Raw genomic sequence first — 27,652 nt, forward strand, 5'->3', positions numbered from 1 at the left:
AATATACACGGTGCACTTTGTCAGAAGCAATTGTTTTGGAGATTAAAAAACCCTTGATTAATTTTGTTGCTTCAGCCTCTAGGTTGTTTAATCACTGTCTAAATATAGTCAGTTTAAGTCATTACAGTTAAGCCAGTATTTAAAATTCAAAATGTACATAAATGGCAGGCTGTACCCTATTTTATGTGCTCAAAACAATTTATTTTTCATAATCTTTTTCTCAGTTTAATCAAAGTAAGCTACAGTCAGCTTCAGAAGGTTTCAGGTAGACATAAGAGCGGCTTCTTATGTTTCCTATGCCTATTCTGAAATCAGGTTAAGGTAAGGTTATCTTACAGATTCAATACAACAGAAAAAAATAATTATCACTGTTTTTCTGTAAGACTTTTCATTTCATTAATGCTACATTAATAGATATCTGTATTTTTGTACCTATTAAAAAGTTTTAATAAAAGAAAAAAATATCATTGTTTGATTGGGGAAATCTAATATTTGCCACTAATACCTTAATGCTTTCCTTTCGAAGATGGAAATAAAGTTGGAACTTCTAATTTCTTTTCCATAATTTAAAAAAAAGAAAAAAACACAAAACCAAACCACAAACCAACCAAAAAAGGTAAATATCTAAAGACTTAAGAAAGTTAAAGTGGTACTGAAGTAGAGAGCATTTTTTATAGGTGGAGTCATTGAGGCTTTGGAGTTCTGGGGGAGGAGGAGATGAAACAGCTTGTGCTGGAATGGTCCTGTACTTCTAGCTGGTTGTGGATGTCTTGCTGCAGATTCCCTGAAGAAATTACTTTAACAGTTTGACTTGTTCTCTTTATGCATACTGAGAGCATGTAGAGAATAAAAAGAACAGATCCATGTTTGGATCTTTTGTAGACTTCTTGAGCAAAACTGGACTGAGAAAGTTCTTCTAGCCACTTCTCAAAGACTTTTCAGCATTTTGTAGGTGGTTTAAGAAAGTACCGATTGCTTTCAGAACAGTTCATCCTTACAGGTACTTTTTATGTTATAAAACTATGGGCAGTGGTTTGCAAATGTAATTTAGAGGAAGATTCTTCTTGGCCCATTTAGGAACTGGTGGATGTTAGGTATACAGTAAAAATGAAGCGATTTTTTTTTTTTTTGAGGCTGTGACACTTTGGTTTGATCATAAGCCTTCCAAATAATATTTTCCATAAGCTTTGGCATAGGAAAGTACCCATCACCTTAATGTCACATAGATGTTTAAGATGTTCCTGTGCATGTCCATGAATTCTGGCAGCTGTTAACACTATGTCAGGAAGGAGGGAGAGCTGTAGGAAACATAGTGGCCAAACTCCTTGGAGAGAATGGGAAGTGTGCTTGCCTGGCAAATATAACTTCTAAAGAATGACACCAGTGTAAAATATCAACACATGAAAACCATAAAGCACTTGAACTGGCTCAGAGGATCTCTGATAAGTCAGATTAATAGATCTAGTTCTGTTTAATTGTCACAAATGTGGAGTCAAAATAAATTCCTAACACAGTCTTTTCAGGAATTTGAGAAATACCCGGTGTCCCTTTCAACACAAGGTTCAATATAGAATGGACCTAAGTTAGACGTTTCTCTTGCTGGTGTATATACACTTTTGAAAATGGAAAAATTCAGTAAAACATTTTCTTCTTTTTTATTGAAAACTGAAAGCTGTGGTTGTGATGGAAGTAGTGGGAGCCTTTGGAGTGGCTTGTTTGCTGCCTTGCCTGCTGCCTGCTCAGGTGACTTAGGTCAAAATGAGTAAGACCTTTTTTTTTTTTTTAAGTGAAGATCATGTGAGCTTAGCAAAGTAGATGTTAACCTTTAGCAAGAATATGCAGTATATAACAACTCTTAAGTCACATTGCAATTATGTGATTTTTTTTTTTAAATAAGATAAATTGCTAAAGGAGATTCTCTTTGACTACTAATGCTTCACCCAGAATACCTGTGTGTACAAGAGGAAATAGTGTGGAATAGTTAAGTTTAAAACATCATGCCTGTGCTTTAAGAAATTCCAAATTCTTGACTTGCTGTCTTTGAACATCAGCATTCTGCACAATGCATGCCCTGGTCTGAAGGTGAGCAGAAAGGGAGGAAATGGGAACCTAATTTCTTTAGCCTCTGTAGCCCCAAGGTAAGTTGTGAGAGAGGAATGTGCAAAATAAATACTAATTTTATGTAAAATACATACATTGGTAACAATTCCAAACTTTTTGTGTTATCTGTTGTACAAACCCAGATATTTATCACTGGTTTAAAATACTTTTACCAAGTTTGAATAATGACTTGCTTATGCCTGAAAAAAAAATAGATTTCATGCACATAATAAAGAAATCTGTCTTATTCAGTGATAGTATATTCTTCTAGTGAAATAGAATTCAATGAACAGTGGCCTCTATTCCAGACCATTTATAATTCTGCAATAGTGCTGGGTGCACGCTTACTGAAGTGTAACCTTGTGCAAGATCTGCAGTCACAGTGCAAAGTAAAATGAAGCATTGCCACTGCTTCCTTTCTCCTCTTTGGAAGCTAAAAATACTGTGCATGGCTTTTCTACAGTTTTGCACACTTGAGTTAGCTCCTTACCCAATGGATACCCTTAATAAAATAACAACATCAATTTAGTTTTGTCATTTGAACTGGCACATGGCTCAAAAATACAGTATTAGAGTAGTTGAATGTGTGTTGAGTCTAATTCTTCTTTCCATTTTCTAGAGAGTGGCTTTTCCATTAACTTTGGGAAAACATACTGGCACATTCATAAGCTCAGCTCCACCCTTCATATAAGTGACACTGTGCAATAAGAAATTAAGATCAAGGGATGTTTTTCGTTACCTTGTGGTTTTATTATTTACGTTCCAAAGACAACATTACGAAACACAACTGTATCTGCAATATAACTAACTCATCTCAAGGAGCTTTAAGACACTGAGTGTAGCATATGCTAACTATTACAAGATTCCTTGATGGAAGGCTATTAAAATTACTGGTAACTGACATAAAATATGACAAAGTGTTTTAGGCTCCCTGAGCAAAGCAACACATATTACGGAGGAGCGGCCCCATAATGTAACTGATTAATGAAGGATTGCTGAGGCATACACAGATGATGTTATGAAAAATGAATTATTTGTTGTTGTGCTGACATCCCAGCAACTGCAGTCAGAAAAGACTATTAGTGAGAATCATTATCAATAGCAATATTTTTCAAACTTTATTATAGCAATCAGGCTAGAAATTATTCAGTAGATTTACTTCATTTGGTGATAACTGATAAATAATCAAAATTTATCAATGTGCTTGCACACATTTCACTAACAATCGAGCAAAAGTGGTCCATTTACTACTTGACTTGGTCCAAATTAGGATTAAATTGATGATCAGTTAATCTTAGGAGGGGCAGCATTGTATTTTGTGGAGGAACAGCAGCAAAAGTATCAAATAAATGGTGTAAAGACAGGAGATTAGTAGAATGAGCAGAACCACTATATTTTGCAGCTAATGAACATGCAGATGGATTGCAAATGACTGGATTTATAGTGTTGGTATAAAAATAAAACTGGCTGTAGTTTAGAGCTGTCACAAACATGGAGACAGAAATTGGAGTATATTTGATATCACCCTTCTACAAATAGAAAAGGCAGAGCAGAGTCTCAGGTAATACCTCTAATTGCATGTCATTGACAAAACACTTTATGGGATAAAAATGTGTTTGGGTCAGAGGTTTGGGGACACAGTAAAAGATCAAAACAAATGTTTATTTTGGTACTTCCATCCGTTACTCTGGCAATGCTTTATATTTTTGTACAAACAAACTTTGTACACAGCAAATGAGTACGGAAAAATTCTTGGCTTTATACAGTGCCTCTGGCACACAACATAAAAATCTCCACCAAGAATTCAAGAAATGTACACACACAATGTCAGGCTTCTGTGAAATATTTCAAGTTAAAAAGCTAACAATAACTTTGTTTTCAACTATATGAAGTCTAATTTCAGTTTTCATATAATCATTTAGGTTGGAAAAAGACCCTTAAGATCATTGAGTCCAACCATAAAGCTAACACAGCCAAGTCCACCACTAAACCACGTCCCTAAGCACCACATCTACGCGTCTTTTAAATACCTCCAGGGATGGTGCCTCAACCACTTCCTTGGGCAGGCTGTTCCAACCCTTTCGGTGAAGAAATTTCTCCTAACAGCCAATCTAAACCTCCCCTGGTGCAACTTGAGGCCATTTCCTCTTGTCCTATCACCTGTTACTTGGGAGAAGAGACTGACACCCACCTCCTTTCAGGTAGTTGTAGAGAGCAATAAGGTCTCCCCTCAGCCTCCTTTTCTCCAGGCTAAACAACACCAGCTCCCTCAGCCACTCCTCATAAGACTTGTTCTCCAGACCTCTCACCAGCTTCGTTGCCCTTCTCTGGACACACTCCAGCACCTCAATGTTTTTCTTGTAGTGAGGGGTCCAAAACCGAACACAGCATTTGAGGTGCAGCTTCACCAGTATCAAGTACAGGGGGACAATCACTTTCCTGGTCCTGCTGGCTACGCTATTCCTGATACAAGCCAGGATGCTATTGGCCTTGGCCACCTGGGCACACTGCTGGCTCATATTCAGCCAGCAGTTGACCAACACCCCCAGGTCCTTTTCTGCTGGGCAGCTCTCCAGCCACTCTTCTCCAAGCCTGTAGCATTGCATGGGGTTGTTGTGACCCAAGTGCAGGACCCGGGGAGGGGGAGACCTTATCACTCTCTCCAACTACGTCTGTATAAAATACATCTCAATATCCGAGTCTATCCAAGTGATACGTTGTAAAGAATAAATGTAGTCATCTACCTTTTTGAGTTTGAGGGGAGACAACAATGACTTTTTTTGAAGTGTTGAAACAAAGTTGTAGTTATTTTTTACGTCAGTTTTGTGCTGATCAGTGTGATACCTTTGCATTATAATATACTTTATAGAGCTTTGTAGAGACTTTTCTGAATGGAATATTCACCCTGAACTTGGGGTATACCAAAATTAATCCTTTTATTCTGATAATACAGAATACATCTTACAGGTATGTTATTATTGCTTAACTGTAACATAAATAAATATAAACAAAATGCTGAGAGGTTGAATTTCTTAGTCCTTGTTATTCTTAACTGTCCTCTATGGTTTTTTTGTGTATTGCATTTTAAATTACTCGTTTCAACTAAAGTTCTGTTTTATACTGAAGGCAATATCTCTGGTGACTTAATTTCCACTTACTTATCATATGTTATAGTTGCACTTGAGAAGAATTTGAAAAATAAAATAACATTTTAAGGTAGCTGAGAGGATACATGTTGTCATGCATGCCAAAATGTTTTACCTTGAGTGCATGAAGGACTAAAATTTCTATTTTGTGAGCAAAGTTAAGATTTTTCTTTTAAAAAGGGTGAGTGCCCTTCTCTCCTATTGGTGTCCATAGGAGTTCTGTTTATAGACTACTACCGAAAAACAGGCTTGTTTTTACCAAAGAGAAGAAAAGAAAAAGAACATTATTTAGTTTTCTAACTTTGGCAATCAGATTTGAGAGAACTGGTCACAGAGCTGACAATATTTCTTAATACAGTGTGCCTTTCAACGTATAGAACTTTTTGTTGATTAATGTTTGATTTATTTACAGAGCTATTATAGGATGCAGGATATTGTGTAGCTGAAATAAGGCTAACTGTAGGGTTTCAGATGGATACTAGGTGACAGAATTGTTTAAAAACAAGAGAATAATTTAAGGAAATGCTTATTGTAGAATAAAGGCTTATTACATATGACAATGTCATGGTTTAACCCCAGATGCCAGCTAAGCACCACACAGCTGCTCTCTAACTCCCCCCCCAGTGGGATGGGGGAAGAGAATCAGAAGGGTAAAAGTAAGAAAACTTGTGGGTTGAGATAAAAACAGTTTAATAATTGAAATAATAATAAATTGTAATGAAAAGGAAAACAACAGAGAGAGAAATAAAACCCAAGAAAAACAAGTGATACAAATGAAAACAATTGCTTGCCACCAACCAAACGATGCCCAGACAGTCCCTGAGCGCACACACACACACCCCTGCCAGCCTCCCCCATAGTTTTATTGCTGAGCATGATGTCATATGGTATGGAATATCCCTTTGGTCAGTTGGGGTCAGCTGTCCCAGCTGTGTCCCCTCCCAACTTCTTGTGCACTCCCAGCCTACTCACTGGTGGGGCAGTATGAGGAGCAGAAAAGGCCTTGACTCTGTGTAAGCACTGCTCAGCAATAACAAAAACATCCCTGTATTATCAACACTGTTTCCAGCACAAATCCAAAATATAGCCCCATACTACGTACTGTGAAGAAAATTAACCCTATCCCAGACAAAACCAGCACAGGCAAGTATAACTATGATAAATAATCTACATTGTTTCCTTTTTTTTATTTTGGATTAAAGTTATTGTAGCTTATATTTTGTATGACACTGTAAAATGTCTGCTAAAGTTATGCCTGTAGTAGTTTTTATGGCTGCAGGTTTTTCTATTTATAAATGACCCGTGTACTTGAAATGCAACAAGCTATTGTCTGCCTTTTTGTGGTACCTACTGAGCTATTCGTACTCTGTTCACTGTGTACGATCACACCATATATAAAGATTCTGGTTTAGTATTCATTTTAACCTGGAAGGGGACAAAAAAAAAAACCACCCCACCCCCCAAAACCAAAACCAGAACCCAAACCAAAACCAGAATCTTGCTTCTAGATAGACAAAGGATGAAGGGGGAAGAGAGGAACAAAGTATCATGTAGCTATCTTTCTGTAGAGTTCTGCTGAAATTTTTAAGGAAGAGGTGATTAAAGGATAGTATTGCTCCATTATGAAATTTGACTTTCCTTTTGAAATCAATAGCTTGTTTTAATTTAGCATTTCCCAAGCTACGTATTCAATAGAAATAGCTTCATGGCATCTAGAGGAAGGATCTACTACAGAAAATGTTTTCAGATCAAAACTTCTTAATAGCATTAATATCAGCATCCTAATCTTATGAATGATAAATGGAACATTAAATTGGACAATTCTGATTACTGAACAAAATGCAATGGAAAAAGTGTCTCATATTTCTGGAAACATTACATGAAACCTGTTTTGAAAGCAGAATATTTCAAGTTCTGCTTCTGAAATGTACAATTAATACAGAAATAGAAGTAGGTAGATAAATACGGATGTAATTATTAAGCATCCAGATCTGAGAAATGTGGGCAAAAAATCAAGTTAAAACTTAGTTCTAAACTATGCCCAAACATGCAGTCCTTTACCTTTTGACAAAAATAAGCAAAGTTGAATAGCGGTCAGTTTGAAAAATTAGTATGCATAGAGGGAGATGTGAGTGTGAAAACATAGTGCGAAAACATAAGTAGTGACAAACATTGTGCCTTTTGTTCTAGCTAAAAATTAAAATAATTAAAAATGCTGGGTTTAGCAATGCAAGTTGCCTTTAGTTTTGATAGCATACACACTTTAGTAAATGAATCAACATAAAAACTGCTTTTAATCATTTCTCTCTCCCCCTGCTCCTCAAGGGAATTTTCTGTTCTCATTCAAAAAAACCAGCTGTCTCACAGGTTGATTCAAATTAACTTTTTTGGAACCTAAAAATAGCAAAGCAAATAATACTGTCTGGAATTAAATCAAGCAGCCTTGATCAAACAATTAACTCATCCTCTATTAAATCAATATTTGATAATGCTAATACTGGAGATAGTTCCAGTAGTTGGAATTACAGCACCTGATTTAGTATCTTTATTAGTAGTAATTAGGCTGCTGTCTTTCCCCAGTACTGTTTTTCAAAGCTAGTACTTGGCTGACTTGTAGAAACTGGCCTAGATGATACCTACACTACATGCTTTACACACTGCTCCTTTATAAGGCCCTCTTTGATGGTGTGATTCCATGGGGGTTGAAACCAGTTCAGGTGAGTGTTGCCACAGCCCAATATAGATCAACTGTTGTGAAACCACAGCTTAAGGCTATTTTGGCAAAACAATTTTTGATGATATAAACTCTATCAAAAGCAGGGAGAATTCCTGCTGTTGCAATATCAGCATATTCTCTTTGGAATTTTTCTCAAGATATTATTGCAGTGGCGCTTTTGTGGTGGCTTCAGTTCACGAAAGATTCTTATCAACCCAGTACTGTTCTGTCCATCCTCAGCAGCACTCCTAGTAGAGCACTTAACTGTGACAAATTAGGAATTAATTTGCTCTGATGTGATAATGTGACCAAGAAGCTCTCTACAAAACCTTTATTCTCTTTTCATTTGTATAATATTCTTTGCTTCTTGGATCTGATTATGTTCTTTTGGCTGTTGAGTTTTCCTTAAACAATCTTATCTAATATAGGCTGATCTGATATAGGCTCGTTCTTGTTTGGGGAAGGATTTTCCTTGGTGTTTCTTTGTGTCTTGAATTAGCTAATCAGGAATTACTTCATCATTCTCTAGATCCTGAAGGATGTTTTGGTTTGAATCTAGCATTATGTAATCCAACATATACATAATGAACATACGTGACAAAGTAGGAGATGTAACAGCAAAATTGCAATAACAGCAAATAATTAAGCCTGATAATGGAATTGCAATGTAAAAATTACTGCAGGACATCAGACTAGACTACTTTAATATTCCCTTCTGATCTTCAAAGTTTCTTGCGTTACTCTTGAATCTACGCTTGTTAGCAAAAAGCATTCTGCTTCCCAAATATGGGTCCATTATTAGGATTAAAAGATGGATTATTTTCCCTGTAAAAAATAAGGCCATAAAGAAAATTGCTATAATGTAAATTATAGAACTGTTACTTTTGTCTGTAACTCCAAAACCAGCATCAAGGTAAATGGAGAAAATACTCTAGGGAACACAAGACTATGAGGCTACTGTGTTATTTGGGAATTTTACTTTTCATTATTTTGTACAAAAACTAATATGGGAAATATTGCATTTAATGGCATGACATACAGTTGTGATCAGTAAAAAACAAAACAAACAAACCATTTTGGGATCATAGTTTGTGAACCTGAAAGTGCTTTTTCTTTTCATTTACACATGATAACTTTTTTCCAGAGTTACTACTAAGAAGAATGTCTGTCATTTTTTTGGTGCAGGTGCAGTGGTGTTATTTAGTAGTGAATAGGAAAGAGTAAAGGCCACATGACTATAACAGCCAATATAGGTTACTCACAAAACTATCAGAGAATTTTTTTTGAGATAGAGAGATAGCTTTCTCCTCTACTACTGTCTTCATTAGCAGTCATCCAGATCTACAAGGCAGCTTCTTATCTGTTTCTATTATGTATTTGAAATGAAGTACCAGTATATAACTATTTTAGGATATTCTGTATGGATAAGACCACACAGAATCTTTAAAAATATTTTTAATTGAAATAATTCTTATAAGAATTATTATAAATTATAGCTAAATTCAGCATTTCCTAGATGCAGTTTTTATAGTGGTTAAGAGCCTTTTTTTATAAAACTGCATATTATCTTATAGGGCTGCAGCTTTCAGGGGTTTTTTTTGTTTTCAGTGGCATAACGTTTTACCATAATAGAACCAGATTAACACAATCACTTGGTTTAATTGCAGATTGGCAAAAGAAAAGGTTATGTATGAAAAAGAAGCAAAACAGCAAGAAGAAAAGATTGAAAAAATGAAAGCTGAAGCATGTGATGATTATGGAATTAAGAAGCAGGTAAACTATCCTAAAACTTGTTTTATAAAATCCTTCTTTGCTCTAATTTAATCATAGTCATCCTTAAATAAAAGAATCTCCTCTACCTTTTTCCAGACTCCTGTTATGTAAGTGCTAGACTAAAATCCTGTTGATTATAAAAGTCATAATATGCATTTGTAGAAATTTCCTTTCTTCCAGAACTGTTAAATTATAAGGAGACTGGATTGTTTAGCATTTGGTGTCAGGATGGCTATCACTCACTAACAATGGGTATGGTTTAGAGTCACTACTACAATATGATTGAATTTTTCTTGGAAGGTTCCCCATAAAAGACAATTGTTTCAGACAGTTGGTACATGCCCTTTTGGAAGGAGGAGTGTCAAGTTTCCTTGTCACTGAGAGAAGGCTTGGGTTTGGGAGATTCGTTTATATTCTTTACCTAAGTGTGGAATGTCTGCGTTTAACTGGCCTTTATGTTCTTTTTCAGCTAAATATGTTATCTTTTAACTATGTTTTACCAAGCATTTCCCAGATGTTTTCTCTTAAATCTTCACAGAAACTGAAACTGTAAATTAAAATTATTTTCACTTGTTTCAATAGTCTGGTGACTTCGTGTTATAAAACCTACTGTTCTCCCATCTTCATTGTCAAACAATGGAAGAATAGGTTAAATAAATCCTAATATAAAAATAAATGAAAACAAGCTAGGAGAAAGCCCTTTTAGAACAAACTAAAACAACTTTTTTAATAAGTTCAGATTTCAGTTCATGTGTGCATGTCCTGCCTTGCTTTCATTATGCCATGAGAAAGAAATACAAATAAAGAATTTGTATACAAATAAAGAGTTGTATTTATAGAGCTGAGCTGTCTTCTGCCTTACCACAGGCTGAGACTCCAAGTTCCTACAGAAATAGTATTTCTGAAGATCTGCTGGTGCTAACAAGAGCTAATGAATGCAATTCCCATTTTTAGTGTCCCCCATTCATCAGATTATTTGACTGCACTGTGGTATTTCCACATTGACCTGGCAAGATATCATCAAAGTCAAAAACAGCAGAGGCCATTAACTTCTGCTGTGAAATGAAATGTTACACACTACTTGAAGGTATTTTCAGAGACCAATGACAAAAGCCTTCAAAGAGAAAATAGTCTTGATTCATTCAGAAATTGCCCAATCCACTTTGAAAACAATCAATTCCTCCAATGACTTTATTTTAAAATATGGTTATAGACTTTATTTCAGTAATGAAAAATAGCATTTGGGAGATGGGAATGGATTCAGTCATTTGAGACTATGAGAATAATTTTAACTTATTTTAGCTGAGGTATCAGCTAAATCAGATATGTATATACAAATCAATCCAGAGTTGAGGGAGGGATGCTTAAAAGCATTACTTACCTCTTAATGTACTACTATTCTCATTTAGCTTTCTAGTTACATCTCTGCAGTAGAACATATGGTTTAACAGTACAGAAGTGTCTAAGGAAAAACTTACTTTAAAATTAATAATGCCATTCCTAAAGCATATGTAGACTTTAGGGTGCGTCTGGTTTGTAAGGAGGAATCGGTCCCTTTGTAGAACAATAGTTTGACTCAGTATATTCTCCTAACTCCTTATACAATTAGGCACCTTCTGGTTCCTGTGAATTCAAGTGATCTCTAGCTGAGGCAGTGACTGACTAGGGTAGTTGGCGCTTGTTAGATATTAGCCTTCACCTGCACTGTCTAGAAGGACAAATTTAATGAGGAGCAGATTCAGTAGCTGAGAAACAAAAAGGACTGTTTGCTCGCAGTGCTGGTATATTCTGACCAACAATATAACTTGAAGACCCCGTATATTACCATTGTCCTGTGTGCATGTTGTATTTGCATTACTTGCTGTGTCTCAACTAATGTACTTCAGCTGAATCCAAGCTGGGTGAGATCTACTTGTGGTAGGTAGTATATCCCAAGGAAAGAATTGCTAGCATTATGGGGCAGGGAAGCCCTTCCTTTCCCATCACTTACAGCTTATTAAAAAAAAAACCCAACAACAACAACAAAAAAAAAACCCAAAAACAAAAAGAGAAACCCCCACAAAAAGAGAAACCCCCACACCAACAAACAAAAAACCAAATTAAAACAAACAACCCCCCAACAAGAAAAAACCCCACCCACAACAAAAATCCCCAAACAAAAAAAACCCCACCAATCTGTTTTTTTGTCTACAAAAGGCAGATGAGAAGTTTAAAATTTAGGGGAAAGCTTATAACAATTTATTGTCATAAAAAAACATAATAAAAGAAGAGCAGTATTTGGGGGGAAAATACTATGAAAGAAAATATTTTCATAAATTTTTTATCTCAGAATCACACTATCTTCAACCACAAGACACTTAGGAAAAAGGGTTATTAAGTATTTTAATAAAATGCTAAATTGAAAACAATTTTAATAAAAACTAAACTATTTTATACAAAACAGGTTTGTACAAGTTAGGGGAAATAAAAAAGTATTAAGAGACTTTTGATGTATTCTATCAGGTGTGAATTCTGCATATAGTTTCTGTAGAGGGTCATGAAGACTCCTGACTGGTAGCAGCAAACAATGCAGTTGTACCTCCATGTGGATTTTTTTTTTTTTAAATGAAGCCTTAGTTTCTACAGAATTGTTAATGGTTCTCGATATATGAAGACTTTACACAAGGCTTCATGATATTTTATCTGTAATAGAAACTTTTCACTGTAGTTGCTTATGAATGCAGACTAATGGTAGGAACCAGTAGTTTTCTGTATTTCTGAGGTTGTTGATTTGTCCCGTACATAAATAACATCCTTTCCCATCTCATGCTTTTATCTTGAGGCTTGTGAGTGTGGGAAGAGCCTGAGGTATCTACTTATTTCCTCTCAGTGGGATTGTAGATCTACTCTGGAGTTTTTGTTAACTGGCAGCATTTTTACTGATAAATGATAAATTTATTTATTTATTTTTAAATAGTTATCCTACAGTTCCAAATGATTTCTCATGTAATGTCATTTCCAGATGAATTAAAAATCCAATGGACTTAACATAGAATTTAATATCTGCCTGCCAAAGAGTACATACAGTCTTGCTAATACAGTTTTTCTCCAAGTATTAGTGAAAACAGTAATATTTCTCTTGCTTTGTTGAGTGGGAGGTAGAATATTTCCTGAAACAGCTAAAAAGAAATACATTTGGAAACAATTTCTATTGTTTTGGAAAATTATTGTCGAGGATGAGAATGAACTGCTAATCTTTTTACTGAAGGAGTTCTAGCTGAAAGGAACATTGTAATGTTCTGTAACTTTTTCATTTCTAAATGTCTATTTAGCATCAAAGAAATACTCCAGTTAGCTCATGTATTGGGTCTGGCTGAGATGGAGTTAACTCTCCCCATAGCAGCCCTCGTAGTGCTGTGCTGTGTATTGGTAGCTAGAAAGGTGCTGATAACACATCAGTGTTTTGGCTACTGCTGAGCAGTGCTCCCACAGCATCAAGGCTGTCTCCAACATTTCCCCCCTCACCAGTAGGCTGGGCGTGGGTAAGATCCTGGGAGGGGACATAGTCAGGACAGCTGACCCAAACTGACCAAAGGGATATTCCGTACCATATGACGTCTGCTCAGCAATAAAAGCTAAGAGAAAGGAGGAGGGGCATTTGTTATTATGACACTTGTCTTCTGGAGCAACCGCTATGCATACTGAAGCCCTGCTTCCTGGGAAGTGGCTGGACATTGCCTGCTGATGGGAAGTAGAAAATAAATCTTTTGTTTTCCTTTGCTTCCACATGCGGCCTTTGCTTTTACCTTTATCTTGACCCATGAGTTTTTTCCATCTTATCCCCCCCTATCATGCTGAGGATGGGGAGTGATAGATCAGCTTGGTGGGCATCTGGCATACAGCCAAGGTCAATTCACCACAGCTCAGTTGGGTTTTTAACTCTTTCCACCCCTCACCCTATTGGTTCAAAGTTTCAGTCTTCTCACTGATCAAATACAGTAAAATTAGATGAAACGTACAGTTTTGCTGCAGTCTGATTATTTTCATAAATTGGATTTTTTTCTAAGAATATATGATCTTTGTTTAATAATCTGAACTCTGTAGCTCTAGCTACTTAGGTAAAGAAGCAGTGGAAATGCTAATGAAGGGTCTAATGCTCCCCCTTATGTATTTGGACAGTATCCTTAACAAGCACAATTTGTTTCCTTAAAAGCTAGCAACTTGTAATTCTCTGTATTAAATACAGAATAATATTCTTAACATACAGGTGATATTAAAAATGCTTTTAAACTTTGTTTTTTATTACCTAATGTGCTTTCTGAAAGAGACCAAATGATGAAAAATCATTACTGTGATCTTCCTTTTTCCCTTCTGTTTTCTGGAGGGTGTTTTCTTTTTTATCTAGGCAGGTGTAAATACCTTTTGGATTCCAGATTTTATACTGAAGATTAAAGACACTTGTGCAATATTTGGAATAAGTTAGTATGGCAACTTGCCACCGAGGACATGATTAATTTTTTCTGTAGTTGGGCTCACTTTTTCTCTGCTCTAGAGGGAGGAAAAAAATCTGGACTTGACTTTTTGGCCTTCTGTCTATCTAGGGAACTTCCCATGTCTGTTCTGTTTCCAATTTTAGCACAAATATTTCCCCAGGTATTTTGCCTCCACAAAACAGATGGGGGATTCCTCCCAAACCTTCAAGCTTATTCTAAAACATCTCCTAACCTAACCTTTGAGCAAAGCATGCATTCAGAATCTATATGCTATCTTAACAAGCAAACAAAAAACAACAACAAAACGCAACCATCTAAACCTCTCCCCCAGGCTTAACCTCAACAGAGAGAAAATTTGGTTATTTGTTCTAACAAGGTTGAGACATTCTTGTTGGGAAAGCAAGTCTGTCTTTTTTCAGTGTTTTCTTCATGCTACTCCCAAAGAAAACTCTTCATTCAGATGTTTACCACCTCTCACCTGTTTACAGGGTGAGGCTTTATATTTGCATTAACATGGATCTGTTCAGGTAGAATTTTGAGTTGCTGGGAGGAAATGTGCTGCCTGCTGATTAAATGATAACTTCTGTAATGGATAATTCCATTATCATCCTCTAATTTTAAAGGAGCGGTATCTGTGATTTATGATACAGAGTATTTAATTAAAAACTTTTTCAGTGGAGGACACAGAGTTTTGCTTCTGTCCTCTGCACAGTATCTCCATTTTTTAGCTTCAATTCATGTGGTGTTCTCCCTCCATTCCCCACTGCTGGCAATGAAGAAAACCTTACAGTTGTATGCTAGTGGAAAACAGCCAGTGACAAACTGTTTTCCAAAAAGACCAAAGGAACCTTTCTGCCTTTTATGCCTTAGTGATCTGCTTTAAAAGAAACAGGATTGGCCCTCACCTAAGAGGAGTTGCAGAGAAAGCTTGTTTGAAAAACAATATCGTCATCATACCCTGTGACTCAGTAGTTGTTCTTCTTAAGATCAAGGAATGACAGAGCATCCTATGGAGGTTTTCTTGTTGTTTTTAAATTAATTGTGGGTCTGCACACCTCTAAATCTTTTGTTAAGTTGTGGGTCAGCTGAAAAAAAAAAAAAGCACAAAAAACCCACCAAACTCTGCTTCCATCTTTTTGAAGCTGATAAAACTGTTGTCCCCATTATACAATACATGTCAGTTAGGCTGAGCAAAATTGCTTCCTGTTGCAGACTACTTAGTATCAACACTCATAAGCATTAATATTTATTTGTATTCTTAAAGTATCAAAAATTTGTTTTGGTACAAGTGCTTGGGTGAGCCAAAAAATAGAGACTCTGCCTCATCTGAGCAGCTCTGATATGCCTAGATAAATTGAAATACTGGCTTTGAACTTTTATTGTGGAACCTGCTAAAATCAAAGTTGCTTATGTTTAAAGCCTCAGGCATTACCTCCTCAGCTGTTTCTCATAGAGTTGTGTTTGGTCTTTGTGCTTACTTTGAATGTTTAAAAATAATTGTCTGATTTTTGTTATGGTGCCCTTCCACTTAAGCAACTAGTAGGTGGATCTGTGTGTTTGCATCTATTTGGCTTTTCTCTTTCCAGTTCTGCTTTATCTGTCACTGTAATCTGGAATTTATGGAAAACTGATTGAAGGCTATTGATAGTGCATTACGCACAACTAGTTCCTTGACATCTGAACCAATTTACAAAAAATCCACATCATGTTTAGTAAATAGGCTATATATACCCCAACAGTTAGAGAGCTCCATCACATCTGAGCAGACTGCTTTCTTTTGAAATATACCAGACATCTGCTCCCTTAGTAGAAATACCTTCAGTGCTGAAAGAAAACTGATCAGAAATGTGGCTCTTGAAGAGATGTGTTTAACTGGATTTTTCAGTACGCTTAAAGGAATAGGGACATCATCCTCACTAGTCACAGTAGCTCTTCTGGTCCTATGTGCACTTATTGACAACAAAGTCAATTTGCTTCTCTCTGTACATACTTTTGTGCTTTATTGCTTTTGTCTTAACACTGCACTTTATTTAGATGCGTTTCAAGTACTCCAGTTTTTTAATACTTCTATTTGGCATTGTAATTCACAGAAACCTTGCAGATATTTATGGTTCTTTGCAAAGTTAGATCAGTTCCATGTAATAATTTCCTCTATGACCTGCTTATAATTTAAACTCCTTAGAATTTAGTCAGAAAGTTTCCATAATGCGTTGGGGGAGGGGAGAGGGCTGCTGTTTAAGTTTTGATAGAATTTGGAGAGCAAACACTTCTTAAAAATTCTAGTCCTAAAGCTTATCTAATTATTTGAGCTTTTGACTGCTTTATTATATACATTTGTAACAGTAAATGGTCCACCTTGGGAAAAAAAGTGTTTTATGTAGAAGTTATCAAAGTTTGTAGTAATCAACTAATAATCTTGTTTCCACAAAATTCCTGTTTCAATCTCCAACTGTTTGCACCTACTGAGTGTAGTTACAGGATTTATCTTTCTTCTGTTTTTTGTTTATTATTACATAACTGCAGGCAAATGTAAATAAAACTCAGGTACCCCTTTGGATCTCAGTCAAATTCTGTTTTGGTTTAAGGTAGTTTTGTTCTTTTCTTACAGCAGCCAGGACTAAAACTTATATGCCTTCCCTGATCACTTACTGAGTGGCATATATTAAATAAATTACTACTTTCCGTATCATCCACCAGCTTTCCAACACACAACTATTTAGCAACACCAGCCCAAGAATTGGATATTCTCACGCTTGTAGGTCTTCTTTGTAGAACAAAGTTGTAGTACATAAAGCAAAAGGCATCGTCTCATGGCATGCCTCATTCTATAGAGATTACAAACCTTTATTTATTCACTGAAAGTTTAACATGCAGACTGACTAGTCTTATTTTTAATAGTCCAATGCTGAATGCTTAAAAGAAAGTGATAATACTGATGAGAACTAGAACTTGGGGGTGCTTAACTTTTTTTAAACATTTGTCAACCATCTTTGCTTCATCAAAAGTAGGCAAGTTTTGCCCTAGATTCTCTGAAAAGAAATTAGAAAAAGGTTTTTAAACCCTTTCTCTGAAAAATGACTTGAACTAAGAACTTAAGCATATGGCACTTAAGAATAATGATAATGTTGTACTACAAAAGGACTTCCTGTATGCATAAATATATTCTTAGCCATAGCTTATTGTCCCTTTTGTGATGACAGTGTTCCCTTCAGTGTGGCAGCATTAATACTGAAAGAATACAACATAGGAATGACAGAATGAAGTAAGCCATTTAAAGTGAAAGCCTTTTGTTGTAGGTTATCCTGAATGCAGAAGAGGTTTCATACTTAAATATCTAACCTACTTTAATTTCTAAATAGATTTAACATTATTACCCTCTTTTGATCTTACAGGCAGACAGTGATGAGCTGGAGAGTAGAAGTCTGAGGGCAATGAAGAAAGATTTCAGGGCCTTGGGATGGCTTGTCAAGGGTTCGGGAGCACAAATTGTGTTCTCCTCTGCCCCTCCAGTTTTGGGGACTGACGAATGGGTGAACAAGAAAATCAGACAGATCAACACCTGGCTCCAAAATTGGTGCTATGAGCAGGGCTTTGGGTTCTGTGATCATAGTTTGATCTGCAGGACACCGGGCCTGCTTGCTAAGAATGGGGAAACCTTATCCTGAAAGGGGAAAAGGGGACTAGGCCAAGAGATAGCAAGGCTCACGGACAGGGCTTTAAACTAGAAACGAAGGGGGAAGGGGATAAAACCAGGCCCACTAGTAATGAGCCTAGGGATAAAGGGCCAAGGATGGGGACGAAATTGGTAGCCCAGCTCAAGTGCATCTACACGAATGCACGTAGCATGGGCAACAAACGGGATGAGCTGGAAGCCATTGTGTCACGACTGGAATGCTGCGATGAATGGCTATAAGCCCTTCAGAAGGGACAGGCAAGGAAGGAGAGGTGGGGGTGTGGCCGTGTACATTAGGGAATGTTTTGATTGGATAGAGCTAGAGTCCAGTGATGATAAAGTCGAGTGTTTATGGGTAAGGATGAAGGGGAAGGCAAATAAGGGAGATGATCTTGTGCTGGGAGTATGCTATAGACCACCCGACCAGGATGAGGAGACAGATGAAGTATTCTATAAGCGGCTGGCTGAAGTCTCACAATCGCCAGCCCTTGTTCTGGTTGGGGACTTCAACCTGCCGGGTATCTGCTGAAAATACAACACAGCAGAGAGCGGGCAGGCTAGGAGGTTCCTCAAGTGCATGGAAGAGAACTTCCTGACACAACTGGTAGGCGAGCCTACCAGGGGAGGTGCCTCGCTAGACCTACTGTTCACAAACAGAGAAGGACTAGTGGGAGATGTGGTGGTCGGAGATCATCTTGGGTTTAGTGATGATGAAATGGTCAAGTTTTCAATTCGTAGTGATGTAAGGAAGGGGGTTAGCAAAACCTCCACCTTGGACTTCCAGAGGGCGGACTTTGGCCTGTTCAGGACACTGGTTGAGAGAGTCCCTTGGGAGATAGTCCTGAAGGGCAAAGGGGTCCAGGAAGGCTGGATGCCCTTCAAGAAGGAAATCTTAAAGGCCCAGGAGCAGGCTGTCCCCAAGTGTTGCAAGTCTAAAGGGCGGGGAAAATGGCCAGCCTGGATGAACAAGGAACATCTGATGGGATTTAGGAATAAAAAAGAGGGTTTACCACCTTTGGAAGAAGGGACAGGCAACTCAGGAGGAGTACAGAGATCTCGTTAGGTTATTCAGAGAGAAAATTAGGAAGGCAAAAGCCCAGCTGGAGCTCAACTTGGCCACTAACATTAAGGACAACAAAAAAAGTTTTTATAAATACATCAACAAAAAGAGAGCCAGGGAGAATCTCCATCCCTTACTGGATGCCGGGGGGAAAGTTGCAACCAAGGACGAGGAGAAGGCTGAGATACTTAATGCCTTCTTTGCCTCCGTCTTCAATAGTCAGACCAGCTATCCCCAGGGGGTTCAGCCTCCTGAGCTGGAAGATAAGGACGGAGAGCAGAACAACCCACCCATAATCCAGGAGGAAGTAGTCAGTGATCTGCTTCTGCACCTAGACGCACACAAGTCTATGGGGCCGGATGGGATTCACCCAAGAGTACTCAGGGAGCTGGCAGGAGAGCTCACCAAGCCTCTCTCCATCGTTTATCAACAATCCTGGTCAACAGGGGAGGTACCAGATGACTGGAGGGTGGCTAATGTGACGCCCATCTACAAGAAGGGTCGGAAGGAGGATGCGGGGAACTACAGGCCTGTCAGCCTGACCTCGATACCAGGAAAGATCATGGAGAGGATCATCTGGAGTGAGCTCTCATGGCAAGTGCAGGGCAGCCACGGAATCAGGGCCAGCCAGCATGGGTTTAGGAAAGGGAGGTCCTGCTTAACCAACCTGATCTCTTTCTATGACCATGTGACCCGCCTTCTGGACGCGGGGAAGGCTGTGGACGTTGTCTATCTGGACTTTGGTAAGGCCTTTGACACCGTCCCCCACAGCATTCTCCTGGAGAAGCTGGCGAATCATGGCATAGACAAGTGTACTCTTCGCTGGGTCAAAAACTGGCTGGATGGCCGTGCCCAGAGAGTTGGGATTAATGGGGTGAAATCCTCTTGGCAGCCGGTCACCAGTGTTGTCCCTCAGGGCTCAGTTTTGGGGACACTTTTGTTTAATATCTTTGTCAATGATCTGGATGAGGGGATTGAGTGCACCCTCAGTAAGTTTGCAGATGACACCAAGCTAGGTGGGAGTGTTGATCTGCTTGAGGGCAGGAAGGCTCTACAGAGGGACCTGGACAGGCTGGATCAATGGGCCAAGGCCAACTGTATGAGGTTTAATAAGGCCAAGTGCCGGGTCCTGCATTTTGGTCACAACAACCCCAAGCAACGCTACACGCTCGGGGAAGAGTGGCTGGAAAGTAGCCCAGCAGAAAAGGACCTGGGGGTGCTGGTGGACGGCCAGCTTAACATGAGCCAGCAGCGTGCCCAGGTGGCCAAGAAGGCCAACAGCATTCTGGCTTGTATCAGGAATAGCGTGGCCAGCAGGAGCAGGGAAGTGACCGTGCCTCTGTACTTGGCACTGGTGAGGCCCCTCACCTCGAGTACTGTGTTCAGTTCTGGGCCCCTCTGTACAAGAGGGACATTGAGGTGCTGGAGCATGTCCAGAGGAGAGCTACCAGGCTGGTGAGGGGTCTGGAGACCAAGTCATATGAGGAGAGGCTGAGGGAGCTGGGCATGTTTAGCTTGGAGAAGAGGAGGCTGAGGGGAGACCTCATTGCCCTCTACAACTACCTGAAAGGAGGTTGGAGAGAGGTGGGTGTTGGCCTCTTCTCCCAGGTGAATAATGACAGGACCAGAGGAAATGGTCTGAAGCTGTGGCAGGGGAGGTTTAGATTAGATATTAGGAAGAATTACTTTACTGAAAGAGTGGTCAGGCACTGGAACAGCCTGCCCAGGGAGGTGGTTGAGTCACCATCCCTAGAGGTGTTTAAGAAACGTCTAGATGTGGCACTTCAGGGCATGCTCTGAAGGACAGAGATTGTAGGTTGTTGGGGTTTTTTGGGGGTTTTTGTTTTGTTTTGTTTTGTTTTTTTTGGTTTGTTGTGGATGCTGAAGAACCTGCAGACGGGGCACCCGGAACGAGCCCTGGAGATCTCATCGCTCTCATTGGTGGCAAACCATGGGATAAGTAAAACAAGCCCCAGCTGCACAGGACCTGGGCCATGATAAGCAGAAGAAGAAGAGAGAGTTTTGCCAGGTTGCTAAAGATAAGAAGAAGAAGAGTGAGTGCTAACGGCCGGGTTGCTAAAGATAAATAGTTTGTCTTTATTTACACCATATATGGTATGTGTTGTGTGATCACATGATAAGGATGTAGCAAGGGAGAATGAGTAGCTCTGTAAGGAAAGGTACTTAAGGAGGCTGTTGCCTAAAATAAAGTGCCTTCACTTGTGCACCAAAACGGAGTCCGTGACTAATTGCCACAGTTTGGTTTTGGTTTTTGTTTGTGTGTGTATGGTTGGACTCGATCTCAAAGGTCCTTTCCAACCATGAAGATTCTATGATTCTATGATTCTAACATTATTGAACAACTCCACACACTTTTTCTTCTCAGTAGTTGGATTTCAGATCCAAAAGTGTTCCATGAAATGTTCCCTTGTATAAATCTGAATTTTTCCTGTAGGAGGAGTCAGGATGTTCAGATTCAGTGGGGTGCCAGTTTAGAAATTTTATTCAAAGTGCATGGTGAGAATAATCTTTCTGACCAAATGAAGCACAAGGATAAGTAATAACTTTTTATGCATGATAAACATCAAAAATATGAGCTTGCTGGTCTTTGCTTTTAGTTTTTCTTTACCTTTCTCTTTCAGTCAGAGCTTCCTGCAGTGTGCACACAATGTGATCAATAACTCAATAACTTTTTTCATACAGTAATTATTTCTATGTGGTATTATCTGAACACAAAGCGAATGGAAGTGTCCTGTAAATTAACAGAGTTTAATAATTATGCTAAGTGTGTCTTTTAATAAAAAGCCTATTCAGAAAATAGGTACCACTGTCCTTAAGTTCCTAGATGGTGACTGGACTACTGATTTTTCAGAGTAAAGACTTACCTTAAAAAATAACGTTCCTATCTGGAATATATTCTCATTTCATTGGCTTCTAATTTTCACAGATTGAGATCTTACAAGAGTCACGAATGATGATTCCAGACTGCCAGCGCAGATTAGAAGTTGCACATGCAGATCTTACTCAACTACTAGTAAGTGTAGCACTAAAATCCACTGATCAAGAAATGCTGTTGTTCCTTGATGAACTTGGATAAACATGCTTATCTGTACTACAATTGCAGCATATTAGAACTGGATTTAAGAATTACTTTTTATAGGTCCCAAGACTAACACCCTATAACATACCAATATTTCATTTTAGATAACCGTCTTTACAGAATTGGTCTTCAGTCTTATAAAAACTGCGTGTGTTAGAATATTAGAAGCTGTCTTTAAGGGAGCGCACATTCAACATACACTTAAATACTGAACTATTAGAATGGACTCTGAATTCCTGTGATAGTTACATGATCAGAAAAAATAGTTCATTTACTTTAGGTAGTCTTTCTAGATCACGTAGATGTATATAATATACTTGTAGTGAACTGAAATAGTCAAAATACTTTTCTTACTATTATTATGCTATGGACAAGAAACAAGACAGTTGAGTCCTGTAAGGGACTCTCTCTCCTTTCAAAGAAGTAATGCAAGGCATGCCATACCGCTTGCCATAATTCATAGTATATCTGTTATTAAGTACTAGCACGGCCACTCTCGAGTCTTTGGTCGCGTTCAGTGAGAAACCAAAACGACTAGCTACTTAAACAGTGCAGTTTATTTAAGCAACAGATATACAGGTTCTTAGGATTGCCGGTGATAAATACACTGTCTGCAAAGCACGTGCAAATGAAAGTATTGTTACATATACAAAACACACGACAAAGTTATAAACGATACAGCCTGGCTATAAATGTAGAAAAGAGAGTCTCTAGAGAAATTTCTAAGTTTCCCGAGGAAACACTCGGTATAATCTAAGTCTGACCCAAAGGCGTCCCTGTGCGGGGGAAGAAAGGCTCAGCCCGTCAACTGGTCCCAGAAGTCAGTGATGGAGTTCTGACTTGTTCGTGATGGTGTCTTCCTTGGGTATCCCCCCTCTCTCGGGCTGTTTTTATACTATTTTTTTTAACTTCAAAGTGGAGTTTGAGTGACTTTAGCCATAAATACTTTTATTATGATTGGTGTACTCAAGGAGGAGTGGTCGCACCTCGGGGGCGGGTAGCCTCTGGGATGGAGGTGTGTTTTGGTACATTGTAATGAGCAAAGTTCGCACAAAGGACAGCATTTCATCAACACTTGATGAAATGTTGGCTCGGGTAGCGAGTAGGCCGCTTATCTGTTCCGTAGTACCATCTTGTTCCCATATCTGCTATTCGTCACAAGGGAAGGCCATGGAACAAGCGCGTTCCGTTCCATCCCTCGTGTAGTTTTGCAAACAACCTTGTACAGGGAATCGCAGATGTTGCATTCTTCGCTTGCCAGCTGCGGCTGTATTCTACCTCAGAAGCCTCTTGATTTTATGACTTTCCTTAATGTGTGAACAATGCTGTACTTTTGTATTCTTGGCCAATTTAGTAATTATTTCACACCACCTGACAGCCATTATCCTGGACCTTAAGCAGGACAAAAGAAAATTACCTGTGCTTTGAATTATGTAAAACTAGTGTTTTCAATAATGTTATATCCCTTGTTTCATAGTTTCCTTCTTAAATTTAATCCCATGTCCATTATTTTCAAAGTACTCAAAAGTTTTGTTTTTAATTCCAGGAAAATGAAAAAGAATTGGAAGAAGCCGAAGAGTATAAAGAAGCAAGTTCTGTACTAGAGTCAGTGAAGCTGGAAGCCTAGAAGTTTTTCAGTACTCTCTTTATATGTGTTAGCACTGGGTCCATTCCACACTTTCATTTGACTATGGCTCTTGTTACTATTGTTGGCTTACTAAGGTTCCCTTTATGCAAACTGGCCTTTCTCTAACTGCAAGATGCATCAAATAAATGATGTTCTGAAACATCTGTGTGTTCCATATTCAGGCAGAATGGAAACATTTCCAGTTCACCTCAGTTACAGAAAGGAAAAAAAATAAAACCTATTTAATGTAAGCATAATAGTGTAATAGCTAATATACAGAACTTAATCTAAACAATTCAGGCTAAGAAATTTTAGCTATGTAAGGGACCAATAAATACTTTAGAGGCACCTTATATTTGAAATAAGCCGTTATAGCATAACAGTCTGTACTGAAAGAAGAGATGGAGTAAGTGACCCTTCAGTGTCACCCATCTTTTTTCTGTGATGCAATTTATTTGTAATTTTATCAAGTATTACTCCTTGTTTATCTTTGAGCTCAAGACAGAATTAAGAGCCAATTCCAAATCTTTCTCAATTTGCTTAGGATCAATTTTTAGAGCCCAATTCACACAATTGCCATTGATCAAAATTCTGTTACTTTTTCAAGAAACAGAATTTAGCAGATGACTAGTATGTTGTCAGTTGGATCTGTTGGTAAGATTATGGACTGAATGCTTTTCCTGAAAGCACCTTGTCTTAAGTGAGTTTCTTTGAACAAAGCTTAAACCCCAGAAGCTGAAAGAGAACTAACAGGTAAGGGAACAATGCTTAATCTGCCTAGAAGACCAAACATGTACAAAAGCTGTGGTTCTTTCAGAATGGCTTCTCTAAACAGCCAAGAGTAAGCTCTGATGAACAAGAAAGTTTTTTACATTAGTTTTTTTAGTATGAAATTTTTTTGGCATATTCCTTAAAGGCAACACAAAGCACAGTGTACCTTTTGTGTGGTGCTATATTGAATACTCTTTATTAAAATTTTTTGTTAATTTGCCTGAGTTTGGGTAAATTGCATTTCCATTACCTCCGTGTACCTTACTCTAAATGTGCTTAATAAGTCTACTTCTTCATCACTCCTAAGCACTGCTCTGACAGATTATCAGCACTGCAATATTTCTGATTGACTGCAGAATGACCTACTTTTGAAGTGACCCCAGACCAGTATTAGCGCTAAGAGATAAAAAGCATTTGTGACAACACTATGGTTTCATAAGAGTATATGCACACCTTCTTACCAGCATTGTGTCCTAGGCACGTAACTGCCAAACAGACACTGCTCTTTTCACAAGGTAAATGAACTGCTGAGAACATCTGTCTTTGCATACTCATTTCAGTCAGTTTCTTCTATGAACCTTCATCAGGAACAGCAGCTGGAGCAGACAAAGCCTTCCTTAGCTGACTGACTACAGTCAGCATAATAGTAACTATGCTTGCAGGGCCTTGAGTGGAGTGTGAGGAATAAATACTGAGCTGAAAAGGGGGAGGGGTTAGTCAAGTCTGCCAGTAAGGCAGAATTTAAAATAAAAATTACTCTTCTTCAGAAGAAATAATACACATTTCTCAAAACCAAACACACAGAAAAAGGATATGCAGTTGCCGAGTACCACATGCAGATCAGCATGAAATCTGAACATAGGTGGGACCTGTAGTGGCTGAAGGGAAGTAGCATTGTGGTATGGCTTAAGTTGGCATTTAGAGTTAAGGGTGCATGGGACTGAGTAGTTAACATATAAAGCAGACCCCAGGGAAAAGTTTCTTGGCGCAATAGTTTCTAGGGTAGAGTGGTTTCTCGTGTTTGCCTATATATCTCTGTCCAAGCTATTTTCTAGCTCCCTCTGATTACATCATGAACTATCTATTTCTTCTTCCCTCTGAGTTCTCCAGAAGACTGAGCGTATTCTGTTGTACAGAAAATAGCCAACCTCACTAATGAAAAATCAAGGTATGTTCATACCTGAAATTATTTGCTCTTTTCTTGTCTCCAGGTGTCCCTGAAAGTGTCTAACTTCTGAGAAGATAGCAGCATGATATCTGTAAAAACTATACCAAAAAATTGTGACAAGGCAGCAATAACATAGGGCTGACCCTTGAAGGGCGATTGGCAAATCCATGCAGGTAATTCATTACTCATGCTAGTAGAACAGTTTATCCAGTGATATATTATGGCAGACTAAATTTTTCCAGCAGTGCTCTGAGTGGCCAGATACAAATTATTCATATAGAAGATGATTTTTGCTGACAAAACATTTATCATTTAGACTGGGGCCAATTTCCATAGTGAAGTAAAATACAGAAAATTAAGCCCAAGTAGTAGTCCTCTTGGATCCCAAACTCAAAAGGCAATAGCACATCAAGTGACACCATGTTATTTCTAATTTTAAAGTTACCTACTCTTTTTGGAGATACGTAGTCTGCATTAGCAGATACAAGAGACCATTCCAAAAAAGAAAAGTCCTTTGGGCAACATTTTTGACCTGTCCTCTTAGAACCTTGACACTAGCTTTACTGATGCCTTTCAAAGTCTACTTAATATTGACACAAGCTGTATTTACCCTTACTATGACGATACATGTTCATTTATCACTCAGAAGTTTTCATACTACACTCTTATCATGAATGCATTTTTATGCCCTGGACATTTCTCTCTTGCTGGCAGAATAATTTTAAGAAGTTTCCCAATTATTTGCCATCTGAACAAAGTGTTTGTTTTACTGGAAGGCCATAGCAGAACAGGAGTCCAAAAAGTTATTTTAGAAGAAAAAGGTAGACAGAAAATAACAATTTCTAAGTAAGTTATCATTATATCATAACAGTCCCATGCCCATTGCTCTGATCACATGCTTGTTAGCTACTACCTGCTTTTAAGTTTACCTTTGCACAGTTAAGATTCTCACCCTTTGATTCGTAAGACGTGCTGCATCTGAAATACAACTACAAAACAAATTTGATATCTTCACCTGGAAACTAATATTTCCTCAAGTCCTCAGTTATACTGTATATTCAAAACTGAAAGTAGTTTCAAAACTCAGTTTGTCCTCTAATTTAAACTCCTTCCTTCACTTGAAAAGCCTCCACAATACAAAGGTAATTTCTTGCAACTGGCTAACTTGCAGGCCAGTTGCCTTTTTTATGTTACTAAAAGTGTTTCAATCAATACAAAGCACTTTCTTCCCCAGCAATAATTTCATAAGGATTCTTTGAAGGTAAGTTTCTTACATTCATAAAAGTAACCATGATTCTAAAATAAAGCTTCTTACAGGCCTCTAATACAACACATCTCAAAATATACCGCATGAAAAACAAACCGTGCTTTGCACCATATTTTGGGTTGTTTTTACAGTGTTTATGTTCTAGGAGGAAGATCCAGGAAAAGAACTTAATTTTCTTCTGAAAACTACATGTTGTAGTTCAATGCTTTCAAGAGGATCCAGGAAACATGCACACTTCAGCACAAACTGTAGGAAGCACACCATTAAGCCACACATCCCTTCCTCACTCCTGTTCTTCCAGCTCCAATTCCAATAACCAAGCTGCACCTTTCTCTGTCTGAGATTTTCAGCTGTGGTGGGTTGACCTTGGCTGGCTACCAGGTGCCCACCAAGCCACTCTTATCACTCCCCCCTTCTCAACTAGACATGGGGAGAAAAATACAACGAAAGGCTCATGGGTTGAGATAAGGACAGGGAGATCACTCACCAATTACCATCATGGGCAAAACAGATGCGACTGGGGAAATTAATTTAATTTATTGCCTATCAAATCAGAGTAGGATAATGAGAAATAAAAACAAGTCTTAAAACCCCTTCCCCCCCACCCCTCCCCCTTCTTCCTGAGCTCAACTTCACTCCTGATTTTCTCTACCTCCTTCCCAAGTGGCGCAGGGAGACAGGGAATGGGGGTTGTGGTCAGTTCATTATGCATTGTCTCTGCCACTCCTTCCTCCTCACACTCTTCCCCTGCTCCAGTGTGGGGTCCCAACCACAGGAGA

General features: G+C 38.4%; 1 protein-coding gene across 1 annotated transcript in view; it reads left to right on the forward strand.

The window, feature by feature from the left end:
* The window catches only part of LOC141735629 (tubulin-specific chaperone A), a 64,953-nt gene extending 40,291 nt beyond the window's left edge, over positions 1-24,662 (forward strand). The window contains exons 2-4 of the mRNA XM_074568678.1: positions 9,630-9,735; positions 21,888-21,974; positions 23,587-24,662. Of these exons, the coding sequence (XP_074424779.1) occupies positions 9,630-9,735; positions 21,888-21,974; positions 23,587-23,667 (274 nt within the window). The 3' untranslated portion in view covers positions 23,668-24,662. The remainder of the gene's footprint in view (positions 1-9,629; positions 9,736-21,887; positions 21,975-23,586) is intronic.
* The last annotated feature ends 2,990 nt before the right edge of the window (positions 24,663-27,652 follow it).

The sequence above is a fragment of the Larus michahellis genome, chromosome W, assembly GCF_964199755.1.
Source record: "Larus michahellis chromosome W, bLarMic1.1, whole genome shotgun sequence".
NCBI classification, from domain to species: Eukaryota; Metazoa; Chordata; class Aves; order Charadriiformes; family Laridae; genus Larus; species Larus michahellis.